Source organism: Marasmius oreades, chromosome 8 (assembly GCF_018924745.1).
Source record: "Marasmius oreades isolate 03SP1 chromosome 8, whole genome shotgun sequence".
Classification (NCBI taxonomy): Eukaryota; Fungi; Basidiomycota; class Agaricomycetes; order Agaricales; family Marasmiaceae; genus Marasmius; species Marasmius oreades.
Window position 1 is genome coordinate 2,363,890 of NC_057330.1, and position 24,293 is coordinate 2,388,182.

General features: G+C 46.8%; 5 protein-coding genes across 5 annotated transcripts; 2 read left to right on the forward strand and 3 right to left on the reverse strand.

Moving 5' to 3' along the window:
- Positions 1-4,122: 4,122 nt before the first annotated feature.
- Positions 4,123-4,925, reverse strand: E1B28_012700 (uncharacterized protein; the record flags this gene model as incomplete). Its single annotated transcript, XM_043157835.1, has 3 exons — positions 4,123-4,139; positions 4,190-4,841; positions 4,893-4,925. 3 exons carry the CDS (start codon positions 4,923-4,925, stop codon positions 4,123-4,125), a joined length of 702 nt encoding a protein of 233 aa, XP_043005203.1.
- Positions 4,926-11,966: 7,041 nt separating this feature from the next.
- E1B28_012701 (uncharacterized protein) lies at positions 11,967-12,511 on the reverse strand (the record flags this gene model as incomplete). Its single annotated transcript, XM_043157836.1, has 2 exons — positions 11,967-12,315; positions 12,468-12,511. The coding sequence occupies 2 exons, from the start codon at positions 12,509-12,511 to the stop codon at positions 11,967-11,969; spliced, it is 393 nt and encodes a 130-aa protein (XP_043005204.1).
- A 4,373-nt stretch (positions 12,512-16,884) lies between these two features.
- On the forward strand, positions 16,885-17,583 carry E1B28_012702 (uncharacterized protein; the record flags this gene model as incomplete). Its single annotated transcript, XM_043157837.1, has 4 exons — positions 16,885-16,964; positions 17,016-17,075; positions 17,145-17,222; positions 17,280-17,583. The coding sequence occupies 4 exons, from the start codon at positions 16,885-16,887 to the stop codon at positions 17,581-17,583; spliced, it is 522 nt and encodes a 173-aa protein (XP_043005205.1).
- A 649-nt stretch (positions 17,584-18,232) lies between these two features.
- Positions 18,233-19,829, forward strand: E1B28_012703 (uncharacterized protein; the record flags this gene model as incomplete). The annotated part of the gene is made up of 3 exons (XM_043157838.1): positions 18,233-19,394; positions 19,451-19,656; positions 19,719-19,829. The coding sequence occupies 3 exons, from the start codon at positions 18,233-18,235 to the stop codon at positions 19,827-19,829; spliced, it is 1,479 nt and encodes a 492-aa protein (XP_043005206.1).
- Positions 19,830-23,120: 3,291 nt separating this feature from the next.
- Positions 23,121-23,869, reverse strand: E1B28_012704 (uncharacterized protein; the record flags this gene model as incomplete). Its single annotated transcript, XM_043157839.1, has 2 exons — positions 23,121-23,474; positions 23,525-23,869. The coding sequence occupies 2 exons, from the start codon at positions 23,867-23,869 to the stop codon at positions 23,121-23,123; spliced, it is 699 nt and encodes a 232-aa protein (XP_043005207.1).
- Positions 23,870-24,293: the final 424 nt, after the last annotated feature.

Genomic DNA, 24,293 nt, shown 5'->3' on the forward strand with positions numbered 1-24,293 from the left:
TGGCATAGACGATGGGTACACAATGGTACACAACGGATATTGCGACTGGCATCAAAATGGTTAGTCAATGGCCTGAATATTGTATCGAAAGAACAAGTGGGAATGTGTGAAGACTGCTTGTATGGAAAAGCGACAAGAAGACTGTTCAATGAAAAGGTGACTCATGAGACAGAAGTACTGGAAAGGATCCATATGGACCTATGGGGACCATCCCAAACGCAGAGCTTGGGAAAGAAATCATGGCTGCTCCTATGTACCGACGGGAGGTCATCATATTGCATTCCTTATTTTCTCGCTAACAAGGAAGCCACAACAATCCTTGATGCATTCCGACAGTATCAGACAATGGCCAAACAACAAACTGGGAAAATAATAAAGGTTATTCGAATCGACGGCGGTGGCAAGTTGGACAACCAACAGATGGAAAGTTACTGTCGAGAGGGAGGGATCCTAATTGAAAGGATAACACCATATTCATCAGCAGCAAATGGAATGGCAGAGAGGGCGAACAGGACAGTGATAGAAGGGACACGTACTATGTTAGAAGATGCCGGATTCCCTCCATTTCTATGGGCAGAAATGACATCCACCTTCTACTACATCAATAATTTCATGCCATCTGAACGATTCCCAGACGACGTACCAGCCCATCTATGGGCAGCCAAAAGACAAGATGTCTCTCACCTGAGACCAGTTGGATGTGACGCATGGGCAAAACTACCCTCCAGGCATAATGATGGTAAGTTGGGGAAACAAGCGGTTAAAGGAAAGATGTTGGGGTACTTAGGAAGGAGGGGATACTGTCTTTGGATACCAGAAACACGTTCCATTATGGAATCCTGAGATGTTCAGTTCGAGGAGGGCACGCCACACCGTACGTTACCTATCACCAAGGAACCGAATATCAAAGCTGTTGAGGATGATGCCGACGTAGACATCCCCATTAATCCAATTCCCAACACCGCCGCCAAAACTCAAGGGGAACAACCTGTAATTGAGGAACTACCTCCAGATATGCCATTAGATCAGGAGAAACAGCCCGCAGAAACCACTGGCATGGAAGAGGAAGCAGGAAGACCAAAACAAGGGGTGAAACAGTCAAGAGCTTTGATAGAGATGAACGAAACCTTAGCGAGGGAGAAACTCACAAAAGAGTTGAAAGTGGATTGGGCAACAAATACAAAACGCCCAACAGTCATACCAGACAGGACGCATGCAATGATAGTGAATAGCCCGTGGGCATTCGCTTCGACCAGCAGCGAACACTGGGTGCCAGGAAGTCATAAGGAGGCAATGAAGTGGCCTGATCTATGGGGACCGCCAGAACATGTGGAATACAATACATTAATGGAGAAAGAATGTTGGGAACTCACAGAGTTGCCACCTGGGACAAAGTTAGTTGGCGGACGGTGGACATATGCGATTAAATGGAACGCAAAGGGGGAGGTAGTGAAGCAAAAAGCCAGATGGGTTGCACAAGGATTCACTCAAATATTCGGCATGGATTACAACAAAACCTACAGTGCCATAGTACGAATGGAGTCCGTTCGAATGACAATAGCACTGTGTGTTGCAATGGGACTCAAACTGTTCCAAATTGACTTTAAGGGAGCTTACTTTAATAGCCCTATAGAACATGACGTTTACATGCGACAACCTGAAGGTTTTGAGGTATCTGGCAAAGAACACCTTGTCTGCAAACTCAAGAAAGCATTGTACAGAACGAAACAGGGAGCACATGAATGGTCTAAAACACTTTCAAATTCATACAATGAACTCAATTACTATCAATCGCGCGCAGACCCGTGCATCAGAGTCCAGAATGCCAATGGCGAATACACCATCACGAACACGTACACTGACGACATATTTGGTGGTTCCAAAACTGCAGACGGTCAGGATTGAGCGAAGAAAGAACTGGGTGAAAAGTACGAAGCGAGTGATGCTAGCGGAGGTATCCTATTAGGTGTAGCGGTTGAACAACATGAAGATGGCAGAATATCACTCACACAGAAGACGTACCTGGAAAGGATGTTATGACACTTCAACCTTTGGGAGCGGAAACCCCGTGTCACTCCATTGCCTTCAGGCCTACTTCTCACCAAAGCTGAAAACCCCCTCCCAGAGGACGAGTGAAGGTTCATGTCGGACAAACTGTATCAAGAACTTCTAGGCTTGATCCAATGGGCACAAATCTGTACTCGCCCGGATCTATCATTCGCAGTGAACGTATTGGCAAGGTTTCAAGGCAACCCAGGAAGAACTCATTGGAATACGTTAGTACATGTGGCAGAGTACCTGAGAGGGACGCTAGGATACAGGATTCACTACCAACCGGAACAGGACTTAACACCCATCGCATGGGTAGACACTGACTGGGGTGGATGTAAGGACACTAGGAAGTCGACATCTGGATTGGTTTTCTTTATGGCTGGAGCACCAGTTGCGTGGGGTTCAAAGCATCAAGCCTCCGTGGCATTGTCAACTGTAGAAGCGGAATATATTGTGTTAGCAAGGGCGAGCCAGCAGGCAGTGTGGATGAAATCATGGATGTCAGAAGTAGGAATCAAAGTGGACAAACCGATAAGACTACATGGCGACAACAAGGGCTCTCAAAGTCTAACGGAGAATTCAAAACATCACAGACTGGTCAAACATATCGACATGAGGCATCACCATATCAGAGAGAAGGTTGCCAGACGGCAGATCGAAGTCGTGGACGTAGCCACAGGAGAAAATGTTGCCGATATTTTTTACGAAAGCCCTCAGAGGTCCCCAACACAGAAAGTTTGTATCTATTCTACTGGATGCTAGGGAGTGTTGAGAATATCCATAGCACCAGTAGCATGAGCCAGGCCTATGGCCTACACACCCCTATTTCTCTTACCTTATATACAGCATGTCGTTTCAGGGGCCACCTCAGTCGTCGTTATATACGCTGAGGTGAGCCCCACATTTCACTATCTTTTCAGTTTACTTACTTTATACTATTTAGCTCTTTTCGTAACAGGTATTACAATACACTAGTCGTCGTTATATACGCTGAGCTCTTTTCGTAACACATGCAACCTTCAAGTTACTTATAAATGGCAGTGACTGTTTTAGAAAGCCTAAAATGTTGCTAAAAGGAACTTGGCCCGACCTTTTTGGAACAGCAAGGCTTGCAATTTACCCACACCAGCGCCTGGTATCCTAATATCGCTTGGCGGGACCAGCATCAAATGAGGATTCTGAAGCTGATCGTAATGTTCAGGTTTCATTAGTCCATGAATGTTACCTCTCAATCAAGGTATCCCAGACAATAGAAAACTATCCTGGGTTTGTCCAGATTGACAGGGTTTCGAGGCTGCAGAGGAAGAGCATTCATAGCATACTAATTACTTGAAAGATGGCTGAGCCATATGAATTTCCGACTTGGAAAAGGTGGAACTAGACCGACTCTCAGGGCCAAGTGACATTTCATGCGATACTGCCCAAGTCAAGCTTCTCCTGAGATGATTGAAGTTTACGATGGCAAGGGAGATTCGAGAAAAAAAGCTGTGAAAAGCTGTCAGTCGCCATGAGGAGAGGAGATTGTGTCATCGAAGAATTGCCTCCTCAATGCCAGGAATGCCAGGCTCAAACGTGGCAGCGTACACCTGCGAATTGATCAAGATATCCTTTGTGCCTTGGGATATATTGTATTGTGATCAAGTCAACACCTGTACACATAACCAAGGCATAGAAATACGCAGGAGGCAAAGATCACAGATAACCCTCAAAGTTCACTCAATCTTATCTAATGGCAGGCGACCATTTCCCAGCGCAGCATCGTCCCAACGAGACTGCACTCGAGATCCTCTCCGAGCATACTTGGCTCCAAGGTTCTTTCCTTGCAGCTGTCACCTATGGTATTCAGTTCGTCCTCTACATGATGGCGAGCTACCTGCTCTGGTGCACCGTAATCAGGATAAATCGCACAAGAATATCTTTCTCATCCTGTATATCTGGCAAGTGTGCATTAACATGGTGGCAGGATGTAATTGCATTATACACTGCTGTGAATGTGGACATAGGAGTACAAGGAGTTAGGTAACACGAAAGAGCCCAAGTGACCCAAGCAAGACACAAGAATATGACACATCAAGCAATGTGGCCAGCTAAGCAGGCTATGAGAAAGAAAGCATTGTAAAAAGGATCAACAACCCACCTTCAACTAGTAACTTGTTCCTGGCTGCAACCAGTGAGATCCTTTCTGCAGGTGTTGGTGCACTCAAAGCCTCACCAACCTCTCTGAGTAAAGAAATCCCACTGACATCCTGCAGAAGTTGTTGGGACATGCGAAGAAGCACCTTCCCAGTGGCCCAGATATCTACCAGGCATAAATCAACATCCTCTTGTTCACATTCAACTTCAGGGGCAAGCCATCCAACAGTCCCGAATGGGTAACAGACACAACCAGGAATCCGTTGTGACGATCCAAAATCGATAAGAACAGCACCGGGACTACTCAGAGCGCCATCAGGTACACAGATGTTTGTAGGTTTGATGTCGAGGTGTGCAAGACCTGCCTTGTGTATATCCTGGACTGTTGCAAGGAGGTCCGTGGCTACCTGAAGGGGGGGTGGCACTCGAGAGGATAAGTACTGGTAGGTGCCGCAGTACCACTGAAGATTGAGACCAACATAGTAGGTGATCAGGAGATTGGTGTCCTTCTTACGCATCATGGGATGATGCGAGAGGATCTCCACGGTCCCGGGAATAGCTTGTAGATGTAAGGTGTGCTCAACCTCCTTTCCAGAAGCAAGCTTTGCTATCACAAATGGCTTATTGTCAGTTTCAGATCGATGAAGAAACAATATCTGCCAACAAAACATTAATGCAAGTGACAATAAGGAAAGGGAAAGAGATACCCCTCTGAGCTTGGGAAGAGCTAATCGCTTCATGATGTCTTGTAGGGTGGACACCAGGGATCGTGAGTTCAGTCGATAGACTGCGTCATCTTCTTCTTTCAATTCGAAGTCGGACCATGTGGTGCTGGCTACTGATGAGGGTGATGGGGGTTCCCAGACAGGTAGCTGAGCAGCAGCCAAATCATACTTGTCCACATGGGACACTTGGAAGGTTTGTGGTCCAAATCAGCTTGGCCTCTGCCTCCTGCAGGGCCACCCCCATCCCGGCTTCCAGTTCCACCTGCCCCGCTGGTTCCACCACCTCCAGTTCCTCCTGCACCACTAGTTCCACTACTGTTACATCCATGCTGGACCGGGCCAGTCCGATCTGGACCGACTGGTCACAATCACTTTCATTCTATTCTTACTTACTCCACTTACCTTAATCTCCGTACTACCCATTAAAGCCTAGGCTATCGACTTGGGAGTTGGCGGTCCGAATGCGGATCCGACTATTGGATCCGTCTCGGACCTTGTACATTCTATCCTATATAAGATGTATGACTTAGGAGTTACATTCTTTAGAATTAAACTTGACTCTGGTTTCCCAGTGACCTGGTCTAAGGCAGCTCACTCAGGGAGCCGTTGTCCAATAACTTCGGCTACTGTCAAGACTCCGTCATTCTCTTCAACCTCCTTCACTCTCCTTGTCGCCCTCCGACACACTCCGATCAACTCCGTTTTTTTCCTCTCTTCATCTTAGATCATTCCTCTTTTAGTATATCCTTCAGTACATATCTTATATCTTATCTTATCACTTCTCCCTTCGGTTCCGTTCGGTTCCGAGTCATTCCGCACGTCCTTAACAGTAGTTTAATTCTTTTTTTTGAGTCGAAATGTCGTTCACTCCAGATGACGTCTCTGATCAGTTCAAGATCTTCAATTCTATGTTTCCTTCCCGTCCTACTCCAATTATGACCCATGTCGGGTCTCATCTTCGTATATCCCATCTTCAAGTTCCCAGCTCTTCACGAAGGGTCAGTAGCGTTTATGCTTCTGATTCCAACGACCCATACAATACTTTACTATCTCCGAGCAAACTCCAAGGTACCGTCAATCGTCCCCGACGCTCTTCCAGCAATCGCAGCTCCAACCAACGCACCCCCCGACAATCTCCGATCATCTCCAAAATGCACATCGAGGAGGTTCCAGAGACACCGAGGAGGAATAAAGGCAAGGGTAGAGCGGATGATGACGAGGATGACTCTTTTAACGATGGTACTGACCCCGAGGAGGATCTGTCGGATCCTCTGATCGGTGGCTCAGGAGGTGGTTCAGGAGGCGGTGGTCCTCCTGGTGGGGGTGGAGGAGGTGGTCATGGTCAGCCACAAGGCGGCGGAGCAGAGGGTTTCTTTTCGGCTTATGCTACCTACCTCACCACTCACAATCTTCTGCTTCAGCAAATGCTACGCGAAAAAGCAAAACCGAAGAAAGGTGCCAAACCGAAGGACCCCGAAACCTTCAACGGCTCCGACCCCACCAAACTCAAAAACTTCCTCACTGGTCTACAACTCCAGTTCAATTATTTCTCCGAATCCTTTGTCGACTCCGCTTCCAAAGTCAACTACGGACTTTCCTTCCTCTGTGGTATAGCTCTCGACTACTTTGAACCTGATTTGTTAGGTAGCGAGTTTTCCGAGCTGGATCCGCCGGCTTGGATGGTTAGCTACAGAGCTTGGGTAGTAGAACTCCAAACTAACTTTGGTCAAGTGGATGCCGCCGGAGAAGCGGCAGATAAGTTGGATTACTTGGTTATGCGGTCAAACAAGAAAATCGCGCCGTATATTACTAAATTCAACGACATCGCAGCTAAAATTGGTAATAGCGACTCCGCTCTTCAGCATGCCTTTTACAAAGATCTTCCTGAACGTCTAAAGGACGGAGTCAGTAACATCACCGGTGGGAAGCCGGTGTTGTATCATCCTCTCAAAGCGGCCGCTAAAGCCGTAGATCTTCACTATTGGCAGTGCGAGGCCGAAAAATCCCGAGCTAATCGCCAGTCCAACTCCAATTCCAATTCCAGCTCTACTCCGAAACAATCCTCTTCCTCTACCTCTACTTCCAACAATAACTCCTCTTCCTCTTCGCAATCCAAGTCCAAGCCGAAAGGCAAAGGACAGACCTCGAACTCTTCCACTTCCAACGCTTCCGCTTCGGCCTCTGCCGCTCCCCGTCTCCCATTCTTGGAGAAGTTAGGAACGGATGGAAAACTCAACGCCGACGAGAAGGCCCGACGGTTGAAGGAAGGGTTGTGTAGTTATTGTGGGTTGGGTAAACATAAAGTTGAGGATTGTCAAAAGAAGAAGACTAATCAGACTGCGAAGGATGCTAAAGCCCGTGCAGCGACAGTTTCTTCTACTCCGGAGAAGGCCAAGTCCGACGAGAAGTTGGGAAACTAGGCTGCAACTCCGATGCCTTGACACAAGCTCGGAGTTGCACTGCACCGGATTGTGTCTATCCTGAGGTTACACTCAACGCAGCTGCGCTCTCTTCTTCTAATTCGCTTACGGTTCCTCTTACCTCCGATACATATAATTTCTTGGCCCTAGTGGACTCCGGTTCTTCCCATTGCTTTATTGATAAAGGCTTTGTTACAAAGAATCTAGTACATACAATACCTATTTCACCGATATCTTTACGATTACTCGACGGTTCCATTGGCTCCGTTATTACGTCATCCGCCTCACTTCCGATGAAGTTCTCTACAGGAAAAACCATTCTAATCGACTTTTACATCACTTCTCTAGATTCTACTTGCAACTTAGTTCTGGGATACAACTGGCTCAACCGCTACAATCCGTTGATTGACTGGTCTGAAAACAGTATCACTTTCCGAACCGACACGCTTCCGAATCCGGCTGACCGTCCGACTCCCTCTGTCGAGGACTCAGACAAATCCATTCTGGCAGGCCCGAGCAAACGCCAACAGGCTAAACTCCGCTATGCTTCTAAAACTTCTCACTTTCCTTTTGAGCCTATTTACTCCTATGCAGATCTTCTTAACACTCCTTCCAACTCGACTCCACTGGTTTCCATCATCTCCGCTTGTGCTTACTTGAACGCTACGAAGCAATCAGGTGCACGATCTTATACCATGCAGATGGTAGACACAACGGAAAAGTCGGTGACCGGAAGAGCCTCGGATTTATCCGATGAGGATCTCGCACATATTCCTACGGAGTATCATGAGTTCGCTGATGTTTTCTCCGAGTCGAAAGCTGGGGAACTTCCCCCGCATAGACCTTACAATATTAAAATCAATCTAGAGGATGGTTCGGATCCGCCTTATGGACCGATCTACTCTCTTTCCACAGCCGAACTCAAAGCACTTCGAGACTTCATAGACGAACATATCAGTGCTGGACTCATCACTCCTTCGAAATCCCCTTACAGTGCTCCGGTTCTTTTTGTCAAGAAGAAGTCCGGCAATCTCCGCCTATGCGTCGACTTCTGTGGCCTTAACAAGATCACGAAGAAAGACCGGTATCCACTTCCTCTTATATCTGACCTTCTAGACTCACCTCAGAGGGCTCGGATTTACACCAAGCTAGACTTACATCATGCTTATCATCTCGTCCGGATCGCTCCCGGAGACGAACCAAAAACTGCTTTCAGGACTCGTTACAGATCATTTGAATGGCGTGTTATGCCGGAAGGTTTAACCAATGCTCCATCTGTTTTTCAACGCTTTGTTAACGATATTTTCTCTGACATGCTTGACGTCAATGTCCTTGTTTATTTGGATGACATCCTTATTTACTCGGACGACCTCAAATCCCATCGGGAGCATGTTAAGGAAGTACTCCGTAGGCTCCGAAAGAACAGTCTCTACTGTAAAGCTTTGAAATGCGACTTCCACACAGATACCATTGAATACCTTGGTTACATTCTCTCCCCCGAAGGCTTGCGAATGGACATGGCAAAGGTCAAAGTCATTAAGGAATGGCCTCCGCCACGTAAGATCAAGGATATCCAATCTTTCCTTGGTTTTTGCAATTTCTATCGGCGCTTTATTTACGATTATAGTGCCATCACTGTCCCTCTCACCCACCTCACCCGGAAGCAGATCAAATGGAATTTCGGTCCCGAATGTCAGAAAGCGTTTGAAACGTTAAAGGAAGCTTTTACTCATGCTCCTATACTTACGCACTGGCTTCCTGATCAGGAAATCATTCTGGAGACCGACGCTTCCGATTATGCATTAGCAGCAATCCTTTCCCTTCGGACCGAGGACAGTGAGATTCACCCTATTGCTTTCCACTCACGCACTTTCACGCCTCCCGAACTCAACTACGATGTCCACGACAAGGAGCTTCTTGCTATATTCGAAGCGTTCAAACGGTGGCGACATTACTTGGAGGGTTCCGGAGATCTGGTCGATGTGGTTACAGATCACAAGAACTTGGAATACTTCACTTCTACCAAGATTCTTACCCGTCGGCAAGTTAGGTGGTCCGAACATCTCTCTCATTTTAACATGGTTATTCGTTTCTGTCCCGGACATCTCGGAACTAAACCAGATGCTCTTACTAGACGATGGGACGTCTACCCTAAAGAGGGGGATACCGCTTATGCCGGTCTTAATCCTCATAACTTCCATCCAGTCTTTACACAAGAACAACTCTCCTCCTCCCTCTGTGTTACCTTCCTTGAAGGCCCCATCCTTCACGCTAGTGTCATTATGGACATTGAACGACTTCACAAAGACATCCGAACAGCTCAGTCAGAAGACGAATCCCTTTGGGAACATTTCTGGTCCGCTACGGATCCTGAGAAATCCTGTTGGTCTTTAGATGAGTCTGGTTTTCTTCGTCTTGATGAACGAATCTACGTTCCAGATGCTAAGGATCTCCAACTCCGGGTTCTCTGCATCTTTCATGACCATATTCTAGCTGGACACTTTGGACAGAATCGTACCCTAGAGACTATCCGCCGACAGTACACTTGGCCACGGATCTGTGAATTGGTCCGTGATTATGTTAAGTCCTGTGTTATCTGTAATAGGAACAAGTTTTACTGGTTCCGGCCCGTCCGTGGGATTCTATATCCATGGACTTCATCGAAGAACTCCCGAATTCTAATGGCTATAATTCCATCCTAGTCATTATAGATCGTGCCTCTAAACAATCCATTTTCATTCCAACCGACACTACTATCACTTCCGAACAGCTTGCACGCATCTTTATTATTCATGTCTTCTCTAAACACGGGGTTCCGAATCATGTCACTTCCGATCGCGGTTCCGAATTCGTCTCTCGATTCATGCGCTCCTTAGGTACGACTCTGGATATGAAGCTTCACTTCACTTCTGGATACCACCCTTCAGCCGACGGACAGACCGAACGTGCTAACCAAACTTTAGAACAGTACATCTGAATCTACTGCAGTTATCAGCAGGACAATTGGGACGAACTTCTTCCATTAGCAGAGTTCGCGTATAACAATGCTCCGAACGCTTCCACCAGCACCTCTCCTTTCTTTGCCAACAAGGGTTATCATCCGAACATCACTGTCCATCCAGAACGCGATATCGCATCCAAATGGGCCCATGAGTTTGTTGTCGATCTTGACGAATTACATTCTATGCTCCATGACGAGTTAACAGCAGCTCAGAAACGCTACAAGGAACAGAAGGACAAAAAGCTTATACCGCATCCCGAATGGAAGGTCGGAGACCGAGTCATGGTGACAGCCAAAAACATCAAATCGACTCGGCCGACAAAGAAGTTTTCGGAGAAGTATCTAGGTCCTTTTGAAATCATAGCTCAACCGTCCACAGTTGCTTACACTCTTCGGCTTCTGACAGAACTCCGCTCTATTCATCCCGTCTTTCACGTCTCTCAACTAGAATCTATCCTTCCTAATCCTATCCCTAATCGTGTCCAGGACCTGCCTGGACCCGTTATCGTCAAAGACTCTGAAGATCATTATGAGGTCTCGGAGATACTTGATTCCAAAATCGACCGACGGTTCCAATGTAAGCTGCAGTACTATGTACGGTGGTTAGGATATGAAGGTACTGACGAAGAATACTTTTGGATCCCGGCCGATAATTTCCAGGCCGAGGAGATCATTATGGAATTTCACACTAAGTACCCTAATAGACCGGGTCCCTCCAGATCCTTACGATCCTTATTCACTCATTACACTCTCTTCAATTTCAAGAAAAAACTTTTACAATTATTAAGGCCCAAGTGGCCGGTTCAGTCCGTACTATTTACAAATTTTCTACCTTACTAAAGGTCCGACTTCGGCCGCTTACTTTCCCTTACTCTCCTGTTACCATATCCTCATCCTCCCCTTCTTTGCCGCTTTCTTTCAGCTCTTCCTCAATATCCTTCTCCTTCGGTACTACTACTTCCACCGATTTCACGATTCTTCTTCTCTTTTTTGGTTTCGAAGGCCCAGCCTCCGCTTCGGGGATCACAATCTTGGAAGCTTCTGCAATAGTGAGCAAAAAGAAACGAGTAACAAAGAAAGACTTACTTTTAGAGCGACCAATCAACTCGGTTAGGAGCTGATTCGTCCGCTTCTGCTCTCCTATCATCTCCTCCATCAGCTCTTCCAGCCTTGTATTGTCGGCAATATTGACAGCCGATCGTCCTCCTCCGGCAAACGAACATCCAACCTTCTTAAGGTTGCATGCCTCGCAGGCTTTGGCCTTGCTCGGTCCGTCCGGAATTCAGCAAGGGATCTCTTGTTCAGAGCATCGCTTGCATTCTGGAAAGAAAACCGATTAGTGCCCGAGGATTTTATCAGAGAAAACCACTTACTATTTTCGGCCTCTACATAGGCCCTTTCTTTACCTTTTCCCTTCCCCTTCGGATCCGGATGGCCGTGTTTCAAGTAACCCACGATGGGGCTCTTCAAAGATGCCTCAGCATCTCGTCAACCTCACTGGTACCCGAGGAGTTCCCCCTGTTTGAAAGCATCATCAGCGTTTTTGAAAATTAGCTGTGAGAAAAAATGAAAGAAAGAAATACTTAATTCAAATTTAGGCTTACCTTTTCGCCTTCATTGGATTCCTCCTCCTCTTCATCGTTCTCGCCGGATCCACTCGGGGCGACACTCACGTCCTTCCCTTTTCCTTTCTCCCTTCTCCTCGCCTCGTCCTCTTCCCTTTTTCCGCTGCTCCTCTGTCCACCACGCTTCGAGCTGTCGGCGCCTTTCGGCCTCCGACTCTTCCCACAACTTCAATTTGGCCTCCACGGCCTCCACTCTCTCATCTTCAGCATCCTCATGCGCATTCCGCGCTTTCCTCCACTGCTTCATCTCCTCCTCCAGCTCCAAGTTGAACGACCTGACCTTCTCTTGTTCTTCTTCCACTTTTCGAGCCCATTCCTTCCTCGGAATCGCATCCGGCCGAGCACGAGAGGGCAAGAACCTTTCCGAGACGGAAACCGAGAAATGAAATAAATCGTAAGTAGTTTGGAAATAAATGGAGCCCGAAGAGGCGTAAAATTGTAAGGTAAAATGATCGAGTGATAGCCGATAGGCCAAAGTGAGACAAACATGAAAAAGTGATATAAGGCGTACCATGAAAATTTCGAAGTCCAATCTTGATTGTCCTCCCTCCGCATCTTCTCTCAATTTACATCTTAGTTCATCATGTCCAACATCATCCAGCCCCCTCCCCACCTCGCTGTACCCGTCCCCAAACCGACATTTACGCGCAAGCCTTTCAACAAGTCGAAGCCCGATCGGACGCCGAAGATTTTGATGAAGACGAGTTCAATCGTGCTCGGCCGGATGCGACTCCTAACCGAGTTGATTGGTCGCTCTAAAAGTAAGTCTTTCTTTGTTACTCGTTTCTTTTTGCTCACTATTGCAGAAGCTTCCAAGATTGTGATCCCCGAAGCGGAGGCTGGGCCTTCGAAACCAAAAAAGAGAAGAAGAATCGTGAAATCGGTGGAAGTAGTAGTACCGAAGGAGAAGGATATTGAGGAAGAGCTGAAAGAAAGCGGCAAAGAAGGGGAGGATGAGGATATGGTAACAGGAGAGTAAGGGAAAGTAAGCGGCCGAAGTCGGACCTTTAGTAAGGTAGAAAATTTGTAAATAGTACGGACTGAACCGGCCACTTGGGCCTTAATAATTGTAAAAGTTTTTTCTTGAAATTGAAGAGAGTGTAATGAGTGAATAAGGATCGTAAGGATCTGGAGGGACCCGGTCTATTAGGGTACTTAGTGTGAAATTCCATAATGATCTCCTCGGCCTGGAAATTATCGGCCGGGATCCAAAAGTATTCTTCGTCAGTACCTTCATATCCTAACCACCGTACATAGTACTGCAGCTTACATTGGAACCGTCGGTCGATTTTGGAATCAAGTATCTCCGAGACCTCATAATGATCTTCAGAGTCTTTGACGATAACGGGTCCAGGCAGGTCCTGGACACGATTAGGGATAGGATTAGGAAGGATAGATTCTAGTTGAGAGACGTGAAAGACGGGATGAATAGAGCGGAGTTCTGTCAGAAGCCGAAGAGTGTAAGCAACTGTGGACGGTTGAGCTATGATTTCAAAAGGACCTAGATACTTCTCCGAAAACTTCTTTGTCGGCCGAGTCGATTTGATGTTTTTGGCTGTCACCATGACTCGGTCTCCGACCTTCCATTCGGGATGCGGTATAAGCTTTTTGTCCTTCTGTTCCTTGTAGCGTTTCTGAGCTGCTGTTAACTCGTCATGGAGCATAGAATGTAATTCGTCAAGATCGACAACAAACTCATGGGCCCATTTGGATGCGATATCGCGTTCTGGATGGACAGTGATGTTCGGATGATAACCCTTGTTGGCAAAGAAAGGAGAGGTGCTGGTGGAAGCGTTCGGAGCATTGTTATACGCGAACTCTGCTAATGGAAGAAGTTCGTCCCAATTGTCCTGCTGATAACTGCAGTAGATTCAGATGTACTGTTCTAAAGTTTGGTTAGCACGTTCGGTCTGTCCGTCGGCTGAAGGGTGGTATCCAGAAGTGAAGTGAAGCTTCATATCCAGAGTCGTACCTAAGGAGCGCATGAATCGAGAGACGAATTCGGAACCGCGATCGGAAGTGACATGATTCGGAACCCCGTGTTTAGAGAAGACATGAATAATAAAGATGCGTGCAAGCTGTTCGGAAGTGATAGTAGTGTCGGTTGGAATGAAAATGGATTGTTTAGAGGCACGATCTATAATGACTAGGATGGAATTATAGCCATTAGAATTCGGGAGTTCTTCGATGAAGTCCATGGATATAGAATCCCACGGACGGGCCGGAACCAGTAAAACTTGTTCCTATTACAGATAACACAGGACTTAACATAATCACGGACCAATTCACAGATCCGTGGCCAAGTGTACTGTCGGCGGATAGTCTCTAGGGTACGATTCTGTCCAAAGTGTCCAGCTAGAATATGGTCATGAAAGATGCAGAGAACCCGGAGTTGGAGATCCTTAGCATCTGGAACGTAGATTCGTTCATCAAGACGAAGAAAACCAGACTCATCTAAAGACCAACAGGATTTCTCAGGATCCGTAGCGGACCAGAAATGTTCCCAAAGGGATTCGTCTTCTGACTGAGCTGTTTGGATGTCTTCGTGAAGGATGGGGCCTTCAAGGAAGGTAGCATGGAGGGAGGAGGAGAGTTGTTCTTGTGTAAAGACTGGACGGAAGTTATGAGGATTAAGACTGGCATAAGCAGGATCCCCCTCTTTAGGGTAGACGTCCCATCGTCTAGTAAGAGCGTCTGGTTTAGTTCCGAGATGTCCAGGACAGAAACGAATAACCATGTTAAAATGAGAGAGATATTCGGACCACCTAACTTGCCGACGGGTAAGAATCTTGGTAGAAGTGAAGTATTCCACGTTCTTGTGATCTGTAACCACGTCGACCAGATCTCCGGAACCCTCCAAGTAATGCCACCACCGTTTGAACGCTTCAAATATAGCAAGAAGCTCCTTGTCGTGGACATAGTAGTTGAGTTCGGGAGGTGTTAATGCGACTTAGTTGACTATGCTACACAGTTCTTTTTGCACTTTAAACAGTGCTATGGAGCGATATTTATCGTATTAAGAACTAGAGTGAGCCTGAATTGCTAGTTAAAGCTAGTGCCGCTAGTAGGATGTGCCGTAGGCGCAGCTAGACCAGTTAGAGAGAGCCGTAGATCGTGTCAGAAAACTGTATGACCGTTCGAAACCTGTAGAACACTATGAGCAGAGGACTTAAGCAGTAATTCACCAAGTTCTACTCTCTACATTCTACTATGCACTGGCATATCAAGGGATTGTACTATTAGGAGACTTGTAGTCTTCACAGGACCGTTTGTAGCAGAACTTAACGGAGTCAAAAGACCTTCATACTAGGAGTACCTACTTCTACAGGGGATTTAGTTGACAAGAAATCGGACATAGGACCACGCAGACTGGGAGAAATTTGATATGACCGTAGATCGAGTCCCGATCTGAGGAAAAGACAAAAAGACATGCTACAGATCCCAGATCACAGATAGAGTACCCAGGAACCAGGCAGGAATGAACAACGGATCTTGGAGTCCACGCTGTTCATGTGCTATGGCGATTCAGAACTCTGGATCCATATGCTGGAACCACTTGGACACACAAAGTCCATATGATTTGATAACGTTGAAGAGCAGGATAAGGTCCGTAGGCAGGAAATACTGTATGGTACGCCTATGTAGGTCCATTCTACATGCTGAAACAAGAATGAAGAACGGTCCAGATTGGTCCAAAACATATGATTCGAATACGGAAAAGCTCCGTAGACAAGATTCTGCACATGTAGCAGTCCCTAGCAATAGGACTCTGCATGGATTCGTAGCTACGGTGCATTATTTTTAGAGATGAAACAAGTAGAGATAGGATTACAAAGCTAGCGTAGAAGTAGTATAAAAGCAGCTCATGTATCCATAGATAAAAGAGTACTACCCGTGCGTAGGAAAGTCCTGAGTGGGTTGCCTGTGAGTAACTGCTCTTGACACCAATAGAGAGATTTGCCCTGTCATTGTGCAGTGAAACGATAAGATTTGATTTGAACTATACGAGACTGTCAAGGTCAAAACTAGAGAACTATCCATCTGTAGGCCGCCGAGGTCTTGATTACTGTTTCGTGATCCGTCGAGGGTCTTAGCGTTCGTGTCCGCCGAGGACTTAGTTTTCGTGTCCGTCGAGGGCAATAGTCTCCAATCGTTTGAATTAGTCTTACCGTAGACGAAATTCATAGTCCCACTTAGTCCACTGGACAATAAACAGAGCCCCTACAAACCCTAGAATTCCCGTAGCTGTGGTGTTTTACACTTGCAGTTACACATTGATTTCATACGACCTTCATACGATATTGAGACTGTGATCTTGTGCGTAACCTTTGCCAAGCAGTCCACCCTTGCAATCTTTCCTGGTGTGTAGAGTTATTGATAGACTTTACACGGAGGTTTATTAGTTTTTTTTGGGTTGATTTGGTGTTGGTGCTACTCCTGTAGCCCTGATATTAGGTTGACTCTTGAGTGGTATACTTCGCCCATTACTGGGTTAATAATTTTATACAAAAACATATCTGGTTGATAACATACCATTTTTCAGAATTATTCCGTGATGCTTTTTTATTGGTGTTTTATTGGTTTGTTGATGCGAGAGCGGTTTTACGATGAGAGGGATTTCATATTCACGGCGAGGGTTTGTACAGGACAAAACAAGGTTTAAACCTAAAACTTCCAAACTTTACAGTTCCGGCAGGCCGGGATCAGGTGGGAGCCGGTGATTCAAGTGATTTCCATGAACATAAATGTTGAATACTCAACACATTTTCCATTCAATCACTTAGATATCAGAGAAAATCAATTATGCCTACGTATAGAGCAATCTACCAACAGATGGAGGGAAATAGATTAAAAATGAATTAGTGTGAAAAGTGGTACAGACTTTGAGCCTCACACGCGTTCATCCACTATAACTTCCACCATCATTCATGCCTCGACCAAGAATTTACTTTACCAAGGAGCAGCAAAAACTTGCAAACAGTATTAAATGCAAGAAGTCATATGAAAAGTATGTTTTCTTTTACTATTGCGAGGTTTTGTTACTTATAATGGCATTTAGACACAAGGAGATACGCAAAGAGGAGAGGCAGCGGAAAGCTCAGTTGAAACAAAAAAACAAGTATGTGCCCCCTTTTCTTTCACCATCCTTTCCTTCTACTAAACGAAACTCTCAAAACTATTGTACTAGGGCCTACAAACGTATTAAAAAGAAGGGAAAAAGTGAGAAGGGCGTTAGAGAAATGGTGATTACTACCTCGGATGCCGGGTGCGTGTTTCTCATCTTCAACGCTCTCCATTTTATAACTATCATATCTACGTTCAGTGTTGTTCAGACATCACTCATTGCAATGTGTATACTCTCAAAGTCCTGGCAGACGTTCACCGACTTCACAAAGAAAATACGGGCACTTTGGCTATTTGCTGAAGACATTTATCACACATATCTCAACTCCTCCACTGATCGGCTCTCTCTCTCACTCATCCAAGACAAACAATATTACCTTTCAGAATGTGTTGCCTCCTTACAGGAAGACTGGGATACATTGTACCAGACGGCTGGTGCATGTCAAGAGTTGGAGGATATCAAGATCATGAAAACAGAGGTTTCCCTCACTCTCTCATATTGACGAGCTCGAGTTTTTTGCAGCGCTTGGGCTGGGTGAGCTTCAGAGAGCCTACAAGACGAAGGAGCTTTGGTTGCAGTCGTAGCCTGAGGTAAGATTACTTTTCATACTATGTATCATTTCTAATTTGCTCGCTTTAACAGTCTGAGGTAGCAATATTTGGCAACAGATATATCCTAAGTATGTACATGAATATATGTACATGAATATGAATGAAGTCCCTCACTGCGGAGACTGCAAGTCGAATGTCTCAAAGCGCTAAAGTTCTTCTAAGTGCTGGAGTGCCAATTGGGAAGCTATTTCCCACAACCACAGAGCGTTGCCGGAGCAACCAAAAAGCTAACATGTTGCAACATGTCGCTTCCTTGCTACTTTCCTTCCCTTCACGATGCCCCGTCTGCTGCTGTCTAGCCTCTCTTGGCTCGAAATGAGGCATTTGAAGCAAAGGAGGCGAAGAAAGAGAGCTTTGTTCCTCCTTTTATTTGCAGAAATTTTCTTCTGCTCATCCTTTTCCCAATCACCTCACTTCCCAAGTTTCTGAAATCAGTCTGGTTCCCTCGATGGTATGTCATGCTTTTTCTCTGTCAAAAGCGCGTTTTCTTACAGTTTCTAGGTTGATATATGCCCAGAATCCAACAACAATGCCAATGACATGAACAACGACGCGAAAGACGCGCACAAGGCGAACAAGGCGAGTATCGACCTCGATAATTTGACACCGGACGAGATGAACACTATAAACCCCTTGGATTTGTCTCAACGTCCACGGGTCAAGGACACAGGACAGTCTCGTCAAGTTGAAGATGACGCAGCGCAAGTCCTTTTGTTCAAGCATCCAATTTCACCCACTAAAAAAGCAAGCACTTCTCTCCGTACTCTTGCCAACGAGCGAAAGGAGGCAGCAAAAGAGGTAGTTTCCTCATCCACCCATTCTTCAACACCGCAATGTGCCTCTCCCCTTCTTGAACAGTACGGCCTTCTTGGATCACAGCACCCCGCTCACCCCTCTCCATCCACCCATCTTTTGACTTCACAAACCGTCTCTCCCCATCTTGAACAACAGGCACATCTTGGATCGCACCCCGCTCACCTTGCCTCACCTTTTCCAGAGGTACCCCCCAATCGTGCGCTCTCTGTAGCTCATGGTGTGCCCGTTGGCCCCAGCTACATCTACAACTATCCTCATGGATCCTACTTCACCTCGCCGGGGCCGTCTACAGTTCAAATGTTTGCAGCTCCTGCTTTGACATCTGGAGCACCAGTGCAGATGCAGAATACTTTCAACCCACTCTGTACCTCCACTCCTGTTCAGTCCCATGAGCCACGAGTGATGCCTTCCACGTTTCCTGCACCCTCGTCAGTTCCTGCGTTGTCCCCAAAAGCCACTTCTGTTATAGCACCTCCCTCTACCTTACGGTCTGGCCTGACTTCTCCGTCACCTCTCTCATCAACTACCTCAACTTCAGTACCAACCTCAATCCCCAAACCAGCTTCGGCTTCCACACCACTATCTGCAGTACCCGACAGCAAGCTCGATAATGACTCCGATGTCATTAATAGTACCGTACCTGGCGGCTGCTTTACCCAGGCCCAGAGAAGTGCTTTGGAGGCGGCTTTTTCTGCAATGAACAATACTATGCGAGACTGCGCCAAGGAGACGGGCTTCACGGAGAAGAGCATTCTCAACAGGTTTGCGGCCACACACGGGTTTACTAGAAAAGGCAATGTTTGGAATATCTTCGGGTCGAGTATGAGGAATGTACAGGTGAGAGCGCTGATACTCGGGAAACTGGAGGGTAATCTCAAATGGGATGGTACATTATTTCGTTTCTCAGTCAACTAAAGCTCTCGAGGTCTGATTACCTACCAGGAAAATCCAACCCGTCGAAGGAGCAAACATCTGAAGCCTACTCGATCTTCAAGAAGACTTGCGACCAGAATGGTTCAAATGATGACGACAGTTTATTCAAGGAGATATTAGTCACTGCAGCCACTTTTTCTGCTCCGGTTGAACTTCAAACCCAGCAGGCTCGTCATCATCTGTTTGATAAGGCCTCAAAAGAGTTAGGGAGCTTTGTGAGTATCCCATTCCTCAATTAAATTGGACGTACAGACTAATGACATCTTCCTGCTTACAGGGTGACCAGATGCGTGATTGCTACGGCATCACGGTCGTTGCTGGGATGACCGGTCAGTCAGTCGACGACGATCGCTCACTCACTTATCTGTATGATAGGGACAAGGCATGATATTTACAACTATGTCCTACACTAGACTAACTCGGACTCTAGTTCGTGCAAGACTGCTGCCATGGGGACCACTCGTTTCTTACCAAGCTGAAGACGCACGTGTAGTAAGTATACAACCACCTGAGCATTTGTCAACTCTGAACATTGAACCAGTAATCGAGCAGCAATCGGAATGACAATCCAAGAAGTTTTGGAAGCTGCCCGGTGACTCGGGCTCTCAATCCAGGAACCAATGACTCCTGCGCAACCAGCGACTACTCTGCATCCCGCAACTTCTGCTAACAGGAACACTATCAAGTCCGAGGAGCAGCCAAACACGCTAGACACCCTAGAACCCGCACACCTCGCCTCACTGAATGACAGTGAGCTCGTCAGCCTAGCACACAAAGAGATGATCAAAATTTTTAGTAAGTTCGACATCTCCTACACAGATGCAAACTCACTTACCATTCAATACTACTCAGGGAATGGCGGGTTGAGTTTTTCCAGCCTCCCCTGGAAGATAATGCATGAAACACTTTCAACAGACGGTTACAAACTCGTCAATTACCCTTTGGACGTCGCTCTACCCTGGTCGCATGAGGGTCGTAAGGGGATCGGCAGCCTCACAAAGCCGGAGCTGTTGTCACTTCTTGATTGTTGTGCCCCAGGGGAGCGACAACTGAAACTCATCAAAGATGACCATGTTGGTAAGTATTCAGGTTCCTTGGTCCTGTATACAGACTAAAAATACTCTTGCAGCACTTAGTAACTCCGAGATTCCCTTGATCATGACTGTCCCAGATCAACATGGAAAAGTTCGCGAGTATTTCCTTCACGACGCACCACCACCAAAAAAAGCCAGGACCGCAGCAGCTAACACAGGCGTAAGCAAGCAAGCGAAAGAGAAGAAGCCCTCGACTGCAAATCTCAAGTCTCGACAAACACGTTCGGCTGCTGGCAAGAAAAAAAAGGGTACAGTTAGATTCAAGGATTGCCACGACGATGAGGATGCGGGGGTAGATGAGCTCGAGTCGGAGCAGTCTTCAGATCCAGAGCCAGTCATTCCTAAGCCAGGTACAGTCAGTCTTTCCAAAATATTATTCTCAATCCTTACGCTTCATCACTTAGGGCCTTCCCGACTGGCCACCCAGCCAGCGTGTACAGGAATGACAGCTACGTTGGGTAAGAACATCGCAATGCTACTCCTATGTAACTTACTCCGTTGTTTAGCCACTTCTGTATTGAGTATGCGGCCTGCACAAGATTCGCTACCTGCCGAGTCCATCAAGAGCTCAAAACCAACTATTTCGTTCTCAGAGTTTGAGAACGGAGGATTTGTATCTCGCGATGGTATGTCTCCATCCTCGTTCTCCTTTGATCACGAATTCTGACATACGCCTACAAAGAATTCCAACCAGCATCTAGTCTGGCACCTGAAGCCCGCGTTTCTGGTGCTTCCGGTGGTGTCAGCATTCCTATCAAGCGGGACCTTGCAGTCTCATCTGTTGGTGATGGTACGGCTGCAGTTCAGAAGGCAAAGCGCATATGCCAGAATGTTGGGGTCGCACCAATGCAGATGGACACAAGTCTGGATGTTTCTCCAGGTGTACAAATCAGCTCAAACTCGGCAGATCACCTTCGCTCACCCCACCCACCTCACCTTCCACCTCCACGAAGCCCCATGGACCATCCTGCTACTCCGGCCACTGCTCCACTCCCACCCATTATGTTGCCATGGGGTGCACCACCCGCAGCTGTCATGGGTACCCATTCAGTCAATCAACCCAACAGCCATCTCTATGCTCCTTCACAGCCCCTGATCCTTCCAAACAACCTTCAGATTCCCGCAGGAATAACGCAAGAGCAGCTCAATGGGCTTCTGCAAGCAATGGGATCCCACATGTATCATCAGCCAGGGCAGGGGGGTATCTACCAGCCACCTGCCAAAGGTCACTATCGCCACTACCAGCCACCTGCCGAAGGTCCCTATCATCACCCAGTGCATGGTATCTACCACCAGCCAGTGCATGGTCATTTCCCTCAATCGAATGGCGGCTTTTGGCAAGGAGGTGGACAGGGAAGTGGGCATGTGCAAGGAACTGGGCAGGGAATGGGGCATCTGCATGGAACTGGGCAGCCACATGCAGATCCGGGTGCCAGCAAACCCCAGTGAGCTTTAGCTACGTCGCCTTATTCACCTGCTATCGTTTAGCTACCTCTCCTTATTCACCTGCTATCGTTTAGCTACCTCACCTTATTCACCTGCTATTGTTTAGCTACCTTGCCTTATCATTCACCTGCTATCATTACTGCTATCCTGTCATGTATCCCGCATTACTATACAGCCGGTCGTTTTTCATTGAAGTACTGTACATTCTAGTCCCTCACTGTCGTATCCCCCTCTGTGATATTGCATATCTATGATGTATCTACCTTTTTATACAATGATATGCAGCTATACAGCAGTCCCAATGCACTGAAAGAGCAGTCTAATAGGTGAAGGTAGCTGAAAAGGAGTGGAGGAGTGGAACGGCGGTCAGGAACAAAGTGAGATATAACTCGGGAAGCTGGACCTCTTAGGACCTTTTCCCACACGACTAAAACGGGGTCTACCAGGTGTTTATGGCACCTGTCAAACTCCTGCCTGAGGTGACGGAAGAGTTGTGAAACTAGAAGCAGACACCTTGCAGGGACAGAGAACCAGTGTTGCTCGGACACATTGTCCAGGGACAGAATGTGTGTCCCGTGGACAGCATGTCCGACAAATCAGTGGCGGACACATTTGTTGTCTGTGTAGCGGACACAGGAAAAACAGTGGGCCAGTCACGGTCCGCCTACCCCATCATGCATAGATAACGATGAGCGTCATAGATACACGTTTGTAGATAACGATATCGTGCCACCACCTCTCCTTTTATTATATGAGTTCATCTCATCTTACTTCCTGTACTCACATAACCATGGCTTCAGATCAAAGTGAATGGGTACAGCATTTCTTCAATTTTACATATGTATCATAAATTTATCAGTTGAACTTGACAGCGGCTTGGTTAAACCTGTAAGTAAAAAGGCTAAAGGAATATTGAATCAGAGGGACTTTGACAGAAAAGTGTACATATAGAGACAAATGTACTTGCCAAATCCTGGACATTACAAGTGATAGCTGTCCTGTGCAGCCATCATGAAGAAGGGTAGAAAGACAGTCGCGTGGCGTTGGGTCTCGGTGACGCCGGCATGTCTCCTGGTGCCCCATGATCGTGGGCATGGGAAGGTCAAAACTACAAAATGTGTCTGCCACTGGCCTGTTGGCTACACGTGGTGACGGCTAGTGTCCGACAGTGTCCTGAGCAACACTGTGGAGAACAGAGCATTATCATAAACAATATCATTCAGTATGCGGCGAGCCTGGAGTTCGTTAGGCCAGTGAATCCATTCGTCGTCGAGAGAAATGTGCCACAAGAGTTCAAGTAGGCGTGGTGGGAGAATGTCTTGGAAGTTCATGCACATGGCAGATGCTACATCATAATAATTGACGAAAGTCAGAAGAGAAAAAATGGGGTTGGCTGAGTTCTCCATCTTGCTTTGCAGCCAGATAGCATGCTCGTAGTTGAGCTCTTCCCAGCCTTTGGGTCTTGATTCGAGTGCAAGAATATCTTGCAAGGTCTATGGAGTCTGGGTTATTACCAGACATATTCAAGTAAGTATATGCGCACTTTTGAGCTAGGTATCTGTATTTTACCATCCACATCAATGCCCCAGTCCGCCAAGATTTTATTCTTCTCCTCCTCCCCCTCACGGACATCATCATCGCGTAGTAACTTGGAGTGAAGCTGTGTCAGCATGAGCGGCCTGATTCCGTTGCTTTGCAGGTCACTGGTGCTAATAGCCTTTTCTGAAAGGGATCCGAGTTTGATGGTCAAGGCATCGACAAATTTCTGGGGTTGAGATTCCATTGCGAGCAGAGGTGGTGAACCATGACAGCGCGGCGAACGCACGTCCTTCAAGGCAGCAGACAGGTTTTGGGACACAGCAAGTTGCAATTGCATCGCCTCTACCATCTTGAAGAATATGCACCTTTCTGCACATACCCAGCTGCAGCGAGTCGGAATCCATTTCTGTTCATCATTATCCCATTGTGCTAGTTGGCAATGGTTATAGTAACCCAAAATCGTTCTTGTTCGTCACTGGACTTCCTGAGAACGACTGTCACTCAACGAACACAAACTCTCAGATCAGATCAGATCATCACTGGTTTGGCGGGTAGATCAAGGGGTATAACAGCCTTAGCATTTCATAAAATGGGTTTCCAACGTCTTGAGTCTAGAGACTTGAAATCCTAAATGCCATATTCGCCACCTCTCCGAACTTCACTAGGATTCGTCCTCGTCTTCTCTTACTTTTCATACCATCTCCTCGCTCCCACCCACACAAAGACCGTCTCTCGGATCATCGATGATACCTACGGCGATGAGGTGACTGGGT